The sequence below is a fragment of the Pezoporus occidentalis genome, unplaced genomic scaffold, assembly GCF_034315485.1.
Source record: "Pezoporus occidentalis ecotype Australia unplaced genomic scaffold, CSIRO_AGI_Poc_V1 ctg76, whole genome shotgun sequence".
Taxonomy (NCBI): Eukaryota; Metazoa; Chordata; class Aves; order Psittaciformes; family Psittacidae; genus Pezoporus; species Pezoporus occidentalis.
In genome coordinates this window covers 2,761,321-2,776,740 of record NW_026916115.1, presented here as the reverse complement: position 1 = coordinate 2,776,740, position 15,420 = coordinate 2,761,321, and the positions used below count along the sequence as shown (strand labels likewise).

The 15,420-nt window shown below is 49.7% G+C and overlaps 1 protein-coding gene across 1 annotated transcript in view; it reads left to right on the top strand.

Annotated features, from left to right (window-relative positions):
• Window positions 1-15,055, top strand: part of PAPPA2 (pappalysin 2) — an 87,303-nt gene extending 72,248 nt beyond the window's left edge. Inside the window, exons 21-22 of the mRNA XM_062602201.1 lie at window positions 12,380-12,478; window positions 14,460-15,055. Coding sequence (XP_062458185.1) covers window positions 12,380-12,478; window positions 14,460-14,534 — 174 coding nt within the window. The 3' untranslated portion in view covers window positions 14,535-15,055. The remainder of the gene's footprint in view (window positions 1-12,379; window positions 12,479-14,459) is intronic.
• The last annotated feature ends 365 nt before the right edge of the window (window positions 15,056-15,420 follow it).

The window sequence follows — 15,420 nt, the reverse complement described above, 5'->3', positions numbered from 1 at the left end:
AGTACACCCAGATCAGATCTTTCTCTACCTCCTTTGTTTCCAACTGATGAGCTGCAAGCTAACAGCAGATGTTTTACCATAAGTACAAGAGCTTGCCCTTCAATTTTATAGAAGTGAATGTCATCCTGTTTCTCTGTCTAGTCCTTCAGGTCATCTAACTATCTGACAGATATCCCGATCTTCTCTGTGGAACAATGCCTTCTTCTTCATTAGCAGTTTCATCAGTGCAGGCCTATTTTTAAGGTCACAGTCACTCACTGTAATACTAATGAAGATTCATCCTCGGATAGTTTCTTTCAGCTGATGCTCTCCTTTTTTTGATACAGCTCACAGCTGCCTCTTTCCTGTTCTCCTCCTCACTTCTCACGTACATGTCTTTGATTACTCATTTCATTGTGTTTTCTTCTATGATGCTGCAGGTTGTTAAGGTTAAATTGATAAGGCAGGTCTTCCTAGATAACTTTTTTTCACATGTGTTTTACAGTAATCATTGTCTTGCCATAAAGAGTAACTCTTATCAAACGTGTCTCAAAATACTTCTCTGGGAGCTGCTGCTCGGCACTGGGAAGAAGGGAGGTGTTACCAGCATCCCATCCATCCTCCCCGTACATATTTGACCACAGAAAATGCCCTGAATGTTGTTTTCACCTCATCTCTCTGGCTTCCATTCTCATTCCTATACCTCTTCTGTCCCCATCCTTGTGACCAAAAACACTGCGGTTCTCAGAGGCTGTTTAACTTGGGACTCAATCTCTTGCAGGATGTGAGGACATCAGACAACAAGATTTGTGTAGAGATGGAATATAACTGGTCACCTACCTGTGGTGCATGGTGCTCCCCCATCTCCTTTTCTTGTTCCTCCCTTCATTTACCTGCACAAACAATGTCCTGCAGGGACAGAGCACAGCCTCTGCTGGGTCTGATGTGGTTTGGCTTGACTTGCTATGTCCATGGGGCTTCTTAGTCCCACATTCCCCCTCATTTCACAGTAATCCCTTACTGGAGAAAAACTCTTTGGGATCCCAGCCTATCCCCTCTACTGGGCAGTAAAGTGCTGTTCCAGTAGACTGCCCAGGTCACCTCATGTGTGAGTCACTCCTTAGATGCCATTGCCTCTCCATTGAGTGCCAAGAGTGTGTTGGATGAGGAAGCTTTCTCATCTGGATGCTTCAGTTGGGGAACAACCCTATGTAAGAGAAATCCAGAACACCTGGCTGCTTGTACTGTCTCTCCCTGGTGGAGACACCTCAGGCTGCGGCATGGGAGCAGTAGCCAAGACCCAACTTTTCCAGTCCCAGCTGGAGCCCTGCCTCATGTTGGAAAGTTCAGGTCACCACACAATGGCATTAGAGGGATTCTCACTCATCTTTATTGTATGCTGGCAGCAGATCAGCCTGCCTGCTCATCTGTTGCTTCTCTTCCCACTTCCCTTCTCTTTCCATTAATCTGGTCATCTGTCTGCCTCCTGGTCTCCCACTGTGCCTTGCCAAGTTCCCCATCACCAGAGCAGGGAGGCACGTATTTCGGTAAGGGACCCTTCCAGGAGCCCATCAGGAATATGAGTTAGTGCCGAGCGTGCTTTGCCTCTCGAGGGCCAGTGGAACATCTCATCCCCTGCCATCAGTAGAAAAACAGATGGCAGCACTGCGGGAAGGAGCTTGGGGCTGAGTGGAGAGAGGAAGAGAGAAACCCCCCCTCCCTGGCTTGATCTGGGAGGAGGTGCTCATGGTCCTGGTGTTCTCATCTGCTGGGTGTGCTTGGGAGGTGTTTGCAACATCTGGGGCAGGTTCTCTTAAGCCATCACAAGGTAACTGCCTCTCTGCTATCCTCCTCCTGTGCCAAAGAGCAAGTGAGGCTGTTGTCTTCAAAAGAGGATACAGCATGTACAGAGATCCAGGTTGCTCCCTTGGACTATTCCCACCATGTTCCAAAATAGTCTGTGCATGAGCGTGTCTGCTATAGCACATCTCCTAGTTTGTGCAGCTCACTAGCTCTGCATCCCTCTGTCAACCACCGCAGGGGCTCCTGTGGCTCACATTGTGGCTGTGGTTTAGGTGGAAAAGTTCAGGTATGTTGTCATCAATTTTAGTGTTACTCACAGGATGGAGTAACTATCACTCTGCTGTTCAAATACACTCAGAGAAAGACAGGGTGCTCTTGCAGTGGTCAGAGTGAATGTGGGCAGGCTTTGCTGGGGAACAATTACATTTTGCAACATGATGACCTCACCTCCACCTCTAGCTCTGTTTCATTATTGTGTGAATATGCAAAGGGTTTATTGCAAGGGATTGAAGGCAGCATGCTTTGGACAGATCACTGGGAGGAAGAGCTTCATACCGGTATGGCTGGATCTGAACAAGAGCTACTATACCTGTGGTGTGCCTCCACGTATAGCAATTTCCTTCCTGAGGTGACTCAGTGCCTTCTCTGGTTGAGGTTGGCTTTGCTGTGCTTTGCTCTGAACAGCCCTGCCTGTGTGCTGAGGGAATGTGCAGAGACTTTGACTTGAGGTCTTATCCTCATGTCCTGGGTGAGGATAGGCCATACCAGAAAGCTGTTGTGAGCATGAGGTGCTGGGAATTTCTCAGGTCTTCCCCACATGAGGACAAGGTCTCACAGCCCTTGTGTGTGCTGCTGGTCATGTTATCACAATCGTAAACACTAATCTGTTCCCTGTTTTGTGGTTTTCCTGAGGTTTCCCATTTACAATGGAAATGATGAGATAGGGATTGAAGTGTGTTTGTGGTTTGCAAGACGTTCCTGAATCTCGCAATCTAATAGGTAGGCAAGGACCCTGACGGGTCCTTAGCTCTTCCCAGCAGCATGCACAAAATGTTCGCTCGGCTTGTGTCCAGCATTTGTCAGCCAGAATTAACCCCTTTGAAGGCATATGCAATAGGGGGCATGGGAAGTCTTATCCAAGTTCAGGGTCCTGCTGTGCTGTAATGTGACAGGAGACAGCGTGCAACTCCCTCCCTGGGCAAATCATTGCATCTGGGCTCCAGCTGCAGGCAGCTGCCTCTGTTCCTCACCATTAAGCAGGCTAGGGTGCCTTGATTGTCCCTCCTCCCAGACCTGGGGGGGGCTTTTGTACCATGACAAAGCTCAGCACAGGAAACCAGGCAGAAACATGGTGGGATGCTCCACTCTGGGAAAGAGATCTTCTGCACTCCTGCGGCTTAAGGCAATGGGGACTACAGGCACCCCAGCTTCTCCAAGGAGGCTGTCTAGAGCAACTAGGTATTAGAACATGGCCAGAATTCATTCACTCTCTTGTGATGCTCACATCATCACTTTCTCATCTCTTGTCCCTGTGAGAGCATTCCATGACATCTTTATCCATCTTGCACTCTTCCTCTGTCTGCTCTCTGGCTTTGAAAATGCAGAGAGGAACCTACTGGATGTGACTGCTGCTCTTGCAAGCAGGCAAGAGGCAGTCCACATGATTGCTATTCCGTCAGGGGTCTCACCAATGCCAAAGTTTAAAACCACTGCAATCCGGGGGACCAAACAGGACTGGGTTTGTTTCCAGACAGGACCGCCCTAGATTCTGGTACATTCCAGTTTTGGATAGTACATGCTGGCCTACACATCTCAAGAGGATGCAGCACTGTTGGAAAAAATATTCAAAATTATTAAGGGGATGCCACAGCTACCCTTCAAGGAGACCCTAAACCAGCTTTGGAGAACAGAAGGTGGCTGGAGGTTTGCCAAGTCACAGAGGTGCTAGGTAGGACGAAGAATTGGGGAGCCCTCACTGGGACTGGCAAGGGATTTGTTCCAGACAGGTGAAGGAAAGTGCTTTGGACACACTGAGTACTGTGCACTGTCTGCCTGCCACATGAGGCTGCAGGGGTGAGTAGTAGTTTTAAGTTACAAATCAGTGGACATCAGGGCCACAAACAGATACCGAAAGGACCAGGCAGGGCTATACCTTCCACCATGCTTAATGTAGCAAGTGCAAATGATGGGGGAGCATGAGGAGCATGGACTGCAGGTGGTGATCTCTTCTGGATCAGACCTGGCCTCTGACTGGTGAAGGCAAAGCCCTCCATGCGGGATAGGTAGAAGGCAAGACCTCGCTACATACCTACTAAATACATTTTTGTGCTGCTCTTGGCATGAGCAGCATGGGATGCTTAGCTTGGGTTGTATCCTACCAGAGGATGAGCCCAAATAAATCTATTTCTCTTCCAAAAATCTCAGCTGAGGCGTACTTCTTCTAAACTATGAGAAGATCTTTGTCCCCTGCACACAGTTAGAGTGTGATTATAGACACTTGATTTTCTTAAAAGACAAAGCAGAGGGAAATAGAATGGTCACACACCAGCATGGTGCAAGGACAGGGGACAGACGCCACTCTCCTGCCTGCAGGGACAGGCTTAAGGAGCCCTGAAAAATGGGGGCCTTTGGCATGAGTAGCATCCAGGCACATCAACAGTGGTGGTGGAGGCTCAAAAAGGTAGAGGCAACCTCAGCTCCCCCAGGCCTCATTGTACAGGCTGGTCTGCACTCGGGATGCCCTGGCTGCTTCTCTACCTCTTTCAGCTCAGGTGCCATCCTCCATCCATATCCATGTCCCTCTTTCCCCTCTCCTGGCGGTCTCAGACATGCAGCTGGTGACACAGAGGGAGTGTCAAGCCACTGAAAGCTGAAATAAAAACCTATGAGTTGCTTCTGATAATAAACAAACATCCCCAAACATAGTCCAGCCAACTGTTCTTCCAACACGAATATTCATTCCCCTTCAGCTCCTTCATCCTTTGTACATTGTTTTTCTTTCTGTTTAAGATCTGTAACAAGAACTTGGCAGAAACCAGATACAAGTGGGTCAGGAGGCCCTTGTGGTTTTCAGGGCTTGTTTTCCATAACCCATTCTATCCTGCAACATATTTTGCACAAATGGCTTGGCAGGAGATCTAATCCATGCAGCAGGCGAGCTGCTGAGGGCAGGATTGCAGGCTGGTACTTATGGCATGGGAAGTCCTAGCTTCTCTCTTGCACGCAGCAGCATCCCTGTGAACAGTGAGCACTAGAACCCATCTCCAGGAATCGCCATGCTTGCCAGGAGCACTGTTGACACATGACAACTTCCTCTGCTCCTCTTCACTTGTTCTTTCCTGCTTCTGTTTCTCTGCTCCTGTTAGCACTGAGATCAGGGTGTAAAAAGGACAAGGCTAAGCATCCCACTGTGAATAAATCAATCACGGACACAGATGCTTCTATGGAAGCAAAGACCTCCGTTGCTGTGGTATTCATCTGCACCAGCTTTCCAGCCTTTTCTTCAATTTTGCTTCCATAGACTGTGGCAAAGCCCTTCACAGATCATTGTCTGCTGTGACATGGGGTCCCTGAGGAGCAAGGCACAGAGCAAACTAGGGATAGAGATGCATCCCCATTCAGTAGCCCTAAGGGCCACATACTTCTGCAGCACAAGTGTGTCCAAGCCAAATCTTGTCTTGGGACACAGGAGCACTTTCACACACGAAGGCAAGGACCTGGTCTCCTGGTATGGTCATCTACAGCATCATTCAGGCTGGATACCAAGCAGAAATCTAACCTCTCTGCTGTCCATCCCCCTTCAGACACTGATCCTGTCCAAACTCAATCCAGACTGATTCAAACAAGGCCCAGATGTTTGCAGGAAACCCATGTCCAAGGAACTCCCTTTGTCTAAGGAACGCCTAGAGCCACGTACCGAGACTGCTGGGAGCTGGGCTTTTGCTTGCCTTGGGCATGGCAGTACAAGTGGTGGCACACAGGCTGAAACCAGACAGCAGGAAGTTGCTTTCTTGTCTATCACCTCTTCCTTGAAGCATTCCTTCGAGTGTATGGAGTACTTTCTCAAGCAGCAAACCTCAGTTTTCTTAGTGAGGCCTGGGGAGGAGGATGTTGGAGCTGGAGCAGATATTCCTGAAGACCTGAGATGTGATGAAAGCAGTCTGCATGCTGAGCTGACAAACAAGCAGCTTGGGGACACCAGCAAGCTCAGAAACAATTGGCATTTCTCCATTTTGCTTTCTGGCTGTGTCTGAGGTGACAGGGCAGGTCCATGATGTCTCCAGACAAGCCATCCTGCAGGCATGGGACTCCAAGGGATGGCTGCCTTGGTCCAAAAGGAGCAGAGGGACACTTCAGGGGACAGAACCTGGGAGACACAGAAAGAGTGGATGAAGCATGAAGTCTGTAGTAATTTGTGTCTCTTTTCCCTTCTTCAGGCCACTTTGTCCCTGGCTCCTCTTGCCAGATTTCTGGAGCTCTCCTCTGAGTGATGCTCACCCTGCTTCCCTGGTTGCAATGGGCCAGGTAGAGCTTGCTGGCTGCTTCTGAATGGCTCAGACAGTGAGGCATACCAAAAAGCTTTCTGAGCAGAAGCCAGCCCTGTCCCCTCTCCGTCCCTCTTTGTGTTTTGCAGAGCTGATTTCCTCCTTGCTGCTGGAGAGCCTCAGGAAGGAGAGAGGGAAAGTAAATGTGTTTGGGGTGTCGAGGGGGGGAGAAAAAATAATGAAATAAAAGGCACACTGCAATGGAGAATGGGCCAAGAAAAATATTTAATCCAAACAATGAACATTGTCATTTCCTCCCACAGTCTGCATTCCCAGTCAACTTCCCTGGGCAAGCAGGGGGAGCCAAGAATGGCCGGGCTCTCTGCCTCACCAGCATGAGTGTGTGTGTGCAAGGAAAGGGATGTGTCCTGGGGACACTGCGCTATAGCATCGCTTTGACTAGCTCCTGCCACGTCTGTGGCTGGAGGGACTGACACCAGCCCCAGTTTTCTGCAGGGAAAGAGTGATTTGGAACAATGTCGGAGGTATGTGGGCAGGGATAGGAAGGGGAATTTCCAGGCACCCAATCTTGGGTGGTGGATGCATAGGGGCTTTAAGTGAACCAGACTTCTAACAAGGCTTTGGGTACTCTTCCAGTCTTCCCAGGGACCTCCCAGAGCTTTCTGAAATACCTTGGCTAGTGGCTGAGGTGGGAAGGAAGAAAAGGCATCTGTCAGGGAGAAGCTGCCCTCTGCCTATCCCTGTCCAAGGGCTGCTGCAGCCTCTCAGTGCTTTCCTTTCCCCATGCACCTATGCCTGCTCCCCCCTGCCACATGCAGTGGCTTGCCTCTGGAACGTGGCTTCTCTTGCATGTCTTAGACCCCTGAAACTGCAGTGGTCTCTAACTGTGGGACAACTCCAGGTTCAGTCCCATGGTTCAGTGAGCCCCGGATTGGGCTGACATCCCTCTACCACCAAATGGTCTGAGGTTTCCAGCTGTGCATGAAAGCCTGGCACTGCTACTTCTTCATTTCTGATGCTGAGCACACACTGATGCCTCTGGGGACTTGCTCTTGAAAACCTTGCAAGGCTCCTGGAAGACCATGTGCACAGTGGAGGGAGACATTTCCCCAGCAGATGCTTATTGCCCAGTCCTGTTCCCATCTTTCCTGTCATGCCATCTCCCTCCTGTCTCCTCCAGCTGATCATTCAACCACTAATGGCTCATCCATTGCAAGAGTGGAATAAATAGCAGTGAAGCTGATACGCAAGGGTGTGCATCTGACAGTAGTGGCAGCTTTCCCAGGGCTGGTCCCCGCAAGTCTCCCTGCCAAAATGATGGTTCCCCTGTTCTTTGGGAGCTGCTTTGAAAGCAACAGCCAAGGACAAAGACAACTGGACCTCCTTAGCTGCAGGGTTGCTTGTGGTCATCTCAGCCTGCAAAGGGTTCAAGGTCAATGCTGGTGCCCAAAGGGAGGGATGAAAGAACAGCAAAATCTGTGCTGACTTAGAAGCAGCATAAAAGCAAACTGTACTCTCCTTGGATGGGATCAGCACAGTCACAGGGCTCAGGACCTGCACAGCCTCATGAAGGCTGTGGGGAAACATTTTGCTTATTAAGGCTGGATTTGATCTCCTGAAACTGGGATCTGGGCTTTCTGTAGCTATGGACAGACAGAAACCACAAGCACTTTCCATCACAACAGCAGCGCAGTAGAGTCTTACAGCTCTTCGGTTACACAACTGGGCAGGTGCACACTGGTTTTTCTTTATTCCACCTTCCTCCAAAGAATCTGGAATGCCAAAAGAAAGGTACTGGGCCTTCAGGTCTGCTCAACCAGAGCAAAACCTGCATTCCTGGGACATAGTGTTCACCAAATGCCTGTGACACAGCACTAAAATATGTATGATACTGATGGAATCTGTGGTTTATTCTTCATGCTTCATCTTTCCCTCATTCTGTTGCACCCTTTGACGTTCTTTCACAGTGAATCAACCTACATACAGGGTGGCTTTGAAGAAGAGCATCTGGACCCTGCCTGCCTCGCTGATGGCACTGGGGGCTTCCTGCTGGGAGTACGGCAGCCCTGGGGAGGGAGCCATCCAGCTTGGCCCCAGCCCCAGGGACTCCGCACGGACGGTGGGAAAACACTGTGCGCAGATGCTGTTCCCTGCATGGCATCTCCCATCAGCCTCAAGAGAAACCTCACCACCAAGCCCTCTGAGATGCTTCTGCATGGGATGCAGCAGGATATAACTAGTCCTCTCTCATATCCCTCATTTGCCTGAAATATTTTTCCCTTTTTTTTTTCTTTATTTTTTTCTCTTTTCACTCGTGCCTATTCCCAGCTTTGGGAGCCTGTGTTTTTTTAGCCTATTTAAATTGCCAAGCTCTTGATTCGTGGTTGCTATTTTTATGCCGGCAGCGCAGGGCTCAGGCCGGGCAGCGCCAGATGCTGCACCTCCACGTGCTAACACACGCCCCGCTGAAGCTCCTGTCTGAATAAACAAGGAAGATGAATGGCGCGAGTGGGGAGATTCGCTGACAGAGCCCAGCTCCCTGGCTGCCTCGGTGGCACGCCGCCTAACTGAGCAGCTCCCTACCACTTAACACAGTGTGGAGCAGTTGCAGCAGTCACCTTATTCATTTCTTCCTAGTTTATACGAGCCATTTCAACCAGCTCTTTTCTCCCCTGCACTGGAGTATGCATATTTTGGAGACAGAATCCTAGCCGGCGATTTCCCTTGATCACATCCATTGCCTTCACATGGCATGGATGTGAACACACATTGGTGTTTTCTTTTTTCCTGCCTTCTTAAAACATTGGGTGTTTCTGCGAGTCACCAACAGGGGAAAACCTCCCTTCTCCCACCACTGGCATTGCTTTCTCTAGAGCCACATGGCTCAAGCACAGGCTGAAGAGAGTCTCTATGGGTTTTCCTCTTTGCATTGCCCATGTCCTCCCTTGCCATGACTCTTGCAAGAACAATAAGACTGCTGCAAGTGCAAAAGCACCTGCGCCTCAGGGGTGACCCACTGGAACCTTACTTTGCTCTTGCTGGTTGCAAAGATGAAGCCAGGTGGAGATTCTTGATGAGGTGAAGCAGCGGGACTCACTGTGTTCTGCAGGCACCGGGTGAGGGGCAGGGACAGCAGTTCCCGAACCCTGTGCCTAGCTCTCCTGAGCCTTGAGTCCAATTAGTCATTTTTTATTTTCCCTTCATATGTTTTTCCAATGTAATTTGGAGCATGAGTTGTTAAGTTTCCCCAACAAGTGTTGCCATAGGAGCCTGTATTTGTTTAGGGTGGGGTACGGGCTCCGGCGGGTTGAGAGGAGGGGGCAATTAGCCCTAATAGGTGTAGAGAGAAACTGAGAGCCTCTCCTTCCCCATTCTGTCCCTGTCTCTCCCCCCACACACACCTTGTACACAAGATCTGGAAATCATTTCAGACCTGTGCAGCCGGGATGGGCAAACCTCCCCATAATTGTATGGAAACTACCGAAGTGGCGGGGGTTGTTTTGCCAGTGAGTCATGACATATGGAGCAAAGCTCAAGGAAAAACTCTACCATGTGGAAGGCTGCAAAAGCAGCTCACACCCAGAAGAGCTCTTTCCTGCCAGCAGCCCTGGCTGGACCCTGCCTGCATCCCCGCACTGGACAGCCTCAGCATCCCTGCCCCAGTCCTTCCGGTGCTCAAAGCTGCTTCGTGGCTTAGAGACCTTCTTTGATCACTATCATTTAAGACCCACTGATGCTTTTCAATGGAAGAGGAGTGTTAACCCTACTGCCTTGGTGAAATTGTACCCTGGTCTCCTCTGGACATGGTTTGTGACAGCAATAATAGGAGCCAAATCCCTTCTTATTTTTGAGTGAGCTACCTAACATGACTGTGCCTCAATTTCCCAACTGTAGGAATGTGCACTCTTTCTTATTCTCTCATGAGACCTTCCAGGCAAATGCAATCTCTCTGTGGCTTCCTGGATTTGGCCCCAGGGGCTATGGTACTGATAGTACAGAGAGACTCAGTGGTTTGCCATAATCCCTGCTGCTAATTCCTGAAGTGTCATTAGGCTGCATTGAGCTAATTTCTGTTCCTTGTGAGTCACAGTGACAAAAAGCCACATCAGTTCCCTGGGTTTGGCATGGTTTTTTTCCTGTGAGTTACTGGCATTATCTCCAGTCCCACATGTTGGCTTTGGTGCAGTGGATGCCGGACTGTCACTGTACGGTGACATTTTTCAGCTGGCTGTCATTTAGTTTAGGGGTGCTACAGCCAAGTGTCCATCAAAGGCTGGGTCTGCATGTTTTCTGAAGCCTAATTGTCATCTGGGGCTACCAGGTTCAGCGAAATGGGTCAGCTGCTTTCATGAGTAAAAGGGTGGCCAGGTTTCCACCAAGAGCCCTTTCTGATGGCAGCAGTCATCTTGGAGTTTGGCCATGATGGCTGGGCCAGTAGCTACCATCACAGAGCCTGAAGCAGGAGAAACATTTCATTACTAATCACTCAGTTAATGAATGGCCTCTCCGTTCTGCTAGCACATTTGGTTGTTGCTTGGCAGTGGTAATGTGTATCTGTGATAAACCTCGGCTGTGGATCGTTCCTGACAGCTCACTGCAGGTGCTTCACATGCACGTTGTTTGGTTGCACCAGTTGTACAGCATTGTTTCTCAGCCCTAGTTGGCTGCTTCTCAGCCCCAGTTGCTTGTTTCTCTTTTATGATGACTCATGTAACTAAACAACAATAAAATGGATTTCTGAATGGCTGCTTGTGCCATTTAACATTTCTGAACAGAAAGCTATTCCTCTGCAATAGCTTTCTGTTTCCATGTTAGAGCTGAAAGTAAAGAAAGCTTGTAGTGATGGAGCATTCATCTGAGCTGCTCCAAGGCAAGCTGGGCTCTGCAAATCCCTAGTTGTTGAGGGAGACTGGACCAGTAACTCACAAGAGAGCAGCTAAAGGCACTGGGCTGTTCCATGCAAAGAGGACCCACCATTATTCTGGCAATGTAGAATCCCCCACCACTCAACCATATCATTTCCTTACAGAGAGTGAGATTTGGGCCGCAAAGAAGAGAAATGAGGAGGAAGATGGCCAAGACTTAAGCTGGAAGGTGGCCACATTACCAATACTTCTGGTTATCAGTAGGTTAATGCCCTCTCTACTCAGTCCAGAGTTGGATTATTCCTGTAGGGAGCTGGGGCTTAATAAAGATCCCTTCCATTTGTCACAGCTGGCCACCAAATAAGTAGCCTTATTAGTCAACATGGCAAGCGGGGCTTGACAGGACTAGAGTCTCCAGTGGAGAGTCTAGTGGAATTTGGGGACATGTTCCTAGGGATCAGAACCAGAGCAAGAGCATTCTGGAAAAGCCAGAGTCCTTGCAACCAGGGCTTGCCAATGCTTGTCTTAGCTTGAGTGCAAGTACTTCTGTGAGACTCCTGACCTTGTTTAACCTTTCTTGTACTCCAAGGGAGATAAAGCGGTTGCCTCCCTGAGACTGATCCTCTAGCAGGATGTTCTATGGACCATCAGAACAGCCTTTCTGTACTTAGCTGTCCAAGCCAGATCACCAAGCTCAACTTCAGAGCAAAGCTCTTTGGTAGGAAGGGTGTTAGAGAGAAGAGTTAGTCAGGTTCTTACAGAGAGCTGTTCAGCTGTGAACATACAGAGATTTGGATTATGGTGGAGACACAGTGAGAGGGGCGTGGGAAGGTGGATAACCAGATGAGATGGTGAGCTGACTTCTAGTTAGGTGGCAATGGACTCTGTGAAGAAGCACTGAGATGGGAATGGGGACTTGTGGTATTCAGGCTGTGGGCCTCTCTATGATGTGGATTTTCTTTCTCACTTTCTGACACAGTTCCCTGATCCTTGAACTACAGCTACTGCCCTCTGAGAACCCACTACTCCATACACATCAGTTAGGACAACAGTCTTCTGGCGCCCTTTGGCTTTGGAGAGGAGATGGTGTGTGGTGGAACTGGGCCTTGGCACTTACCAGAGGTGCACCAGTGGCCTTGCTGGCCTGAGACCTGGGGTCTCTACTTTTGGGGGTAACCTTCTGCTTTTGAACAACCCTTTAAGCAAAGACTCATTTCTCTGCCTTAGCCTTTCCAAGCAGACGGCTGGTGCGACACCATCAACAACCGGGCATATTGCCAGTATGATGGGGGTGACTGCTGCTCCTCCACACTGTCCTCCAGGAAGGTAAGTGAGCATCTTCCGTGGTGCTGGCCAGGATTTAGGATTAAGTGGTGACCGCTAGCTATGCTCTTTGGCTTTGCTGGCCTTGGAAACAAGCCTGCAATGCAGTTCTCCCACAAATGGAGAATAAACCCATGGTTTTAAACCAAAGCCAGCTGAAGCTGATAGACATCATCCCACTGATTAGCAGTGGGGTTTGGCCTCAGGCCAGTGGGACTGAAAGCTCAGCCCGTCTCCCACTGAGGTTCACAGGATTTCCTTTTGTTTTGGGAAACAAGATGCAGTGAAATTACTTCCATAGGATGCAGTGCTAGCCATGGTGAGACAGAAGTCACCTTGTCATATAATTTAGGGGATTTTTGGGATGGTCCATTGCCATCCACTACGGACCGTCTTTCCCAGTTCTCCCAGGAAAGGAAGGAGGGAGGAATAGCATAGAGGGAGCAACTTGGCTTTGGGGTTGCACAAATCCTTCTTTGTGCATCACAACCTCCCCTCCCACCAACTTGCTATCCAGCACTCACAGCCCATCCTTCCTAAGCATGTCCAACAGCAAAACAAATTGTATGGCATGAGATAATTTCTCACTGCAAAAATATGTGAATTTGGATCTTCTCAATCTTTGTTGTGGAGCTTGAATCATTTTTCCTTTCATCACGCATACACACAGAGAAGTTAAAATAAAATCCTGGGAAGATCCAGTTGAGATAGAACAGAAAAGGCTCTACACCCATGTGATGAGTGAACCCTTCCAGCAATATCATGACATCTCAGAGCAAGGCATGGCTCTCAGGAGGTCTGAGACATCAGCATCTCTGACCAAAATAAAGGACAGGTTCACAGTGAAAGGTGAGAGGATTCAGTCCCATAGTTCTAAGATACCCAGCCCCAGCTCACATCCCCCACAGGTCTCAGATCTCCTGTGGCACAAGCCTACAGCACACCTCTGATAAGGTAGATGCAGGAATACGGGGTTTAAACACCGCAAAACCACTTCAGCCTCTTGCTGGTCTAGGCTGTGAAAAATCAAACGTGCTTCAACAGTAGCAAACCTCCTGGCTCTGAGCCTGGTGTGTATAAAACCATTGGAGGAAACTCTTTTCTCAGCTCCCATGGCCCATGACTGGACAACTGTCAACCAGGAGCCAGATGCTTTGCTGGCTCCCTCCCACCTTATTCTGCTGTCACCAGCTAAGGTGACATGAGATTGCTTGGCCACACAGAGTTGTTGTAGAGAAAGCAATGTGCAGTGAGCCGCTCTACCTGCATGGGACGTCTCAAAGCAGCACAGCTTGTGAGCGGCCCTAGACAGACCCACTGCCTGCCCCACTGAAGGCTGTTCCAGCTCACACAGCCTCCGGCCTGCCTGGGTTTTCTTAATCCTTAATGAACAAGAACTGTATGCATCTACCTGATTCATATATTGTGTCATGTGGAGGTCAGTCTTTGCAGCTGGCAGCTGGGTTGAGTTCCCTCAAGAGCTACAGAAGATAATGCTATGCTCTACCTCCATGCTTTGCTGAGCTTGGAAGAACCAGGAGTAGCTTGAAGGACAGATACATGGGCTCAGACATGGACAAGGGGTTTTTCTAATACGGAGAAAAGTGAAACTGAAATCTAGAGGTGCCTTACCGCTGCCAGCCTTAATCCAAATGTCTCGCACCCACCAAGGGAGACTTCTCCCCAGGGCTTGACTATGGGGGGGCACATGACTCAAGCCGACCCTTGGTTGCAAAATTTGAAACACAAGTTAACACAGAGGAAAATGCTAAGAGTAAAACTCAGCTGAGGACAGCTTGTATCCAAGCCCCTTTCTTAGTGAGCATGGGGCCTGGCAGTCTCCACAATGCCAATAACATCAGAGCACAGCCCAGAGTGTCTGTCTATCCTTACTGGAGATGGTGGAGAGGGCTTCAAGGGCATAGGGGTGCCAGGAGCCAGGGATCTTGAAGCAGAGGCTCACATCTCCCTTTGATCTCCCCAGGTGATCCCGTTTGCTGCTGACTGTGACCAGGATGAGTGCACATGCCGCGACCCGGCAGCCGAGGAGAACCAGTAGCAGCACCATGAAGGGCCTCTCTCAGTCAGGCGAGCACCGGAGGAGCGAAGGGTCCCTGGTGGGGTGTGATGGGGCAGGAGGTGTAAGCAAGAGCCAGGCAGCGGGATGGCAGCTGCACACAGAGGGAACTGGTCAAGGCCACTGAGCAGCCAATGAGCTGCGGCAACAGAGGGCAGGCGTGTGGCAGTCCCCTACCCATCACTGCTCCCTCCCAAACCCAGCTGGGACACGGGGCCCGGTGCACGCTGAGGGGCTCAGCCAGGGGTCCAGCACTGCCTCAGCCATGCGCTGGGCTTGGCTTCACACAGAGAGCCCAGGCGCTGCCACAGACATTTGTCGTGGTCCGGTGTCTGGGTGTCTGCCTTTGCTCTGGATTTTGTCACTATTCACCCCCTCTGCTGTACAGGCTTCTTTTAGCAAGGTCGAGGTAGTTGTGATCTCTCTGCAAATATTTAAACTTAATTATATATATACATATATATAATATATATAAATATATATTATATTTTCTTTGCTCTTGATGAAGCTGAGAAAGGATATCCTTTGTCACACACCCATGCTGCTGTGAAGTACAAATCATTGGGAAAAGCGGAGGTCAGGGTGGGAGGAGTAGGGAATTTCCCTTTCCTTGCTAAGAGGGCGCTGGAAGGAGGACAGAGAGAGAAGCCAAACACCCAGGCCACACCAAGAAAGAACTCCTCGGGCAGATAGCAGGGAGGCTGTGATCTCAAGGTGCTGTCAGCATCTTGCAGACACCAAGCTTTGCCCTAGGGATTTGCCTGGCTCCAGCTGGGGTTAACGCTAATGGTTCTGTGCTGCAAAGAGGCAGAGAAAAGGGGCAGAAAGAGGACAGCACAGAAGGGAGCACAGAGCAGGAACACAGGCT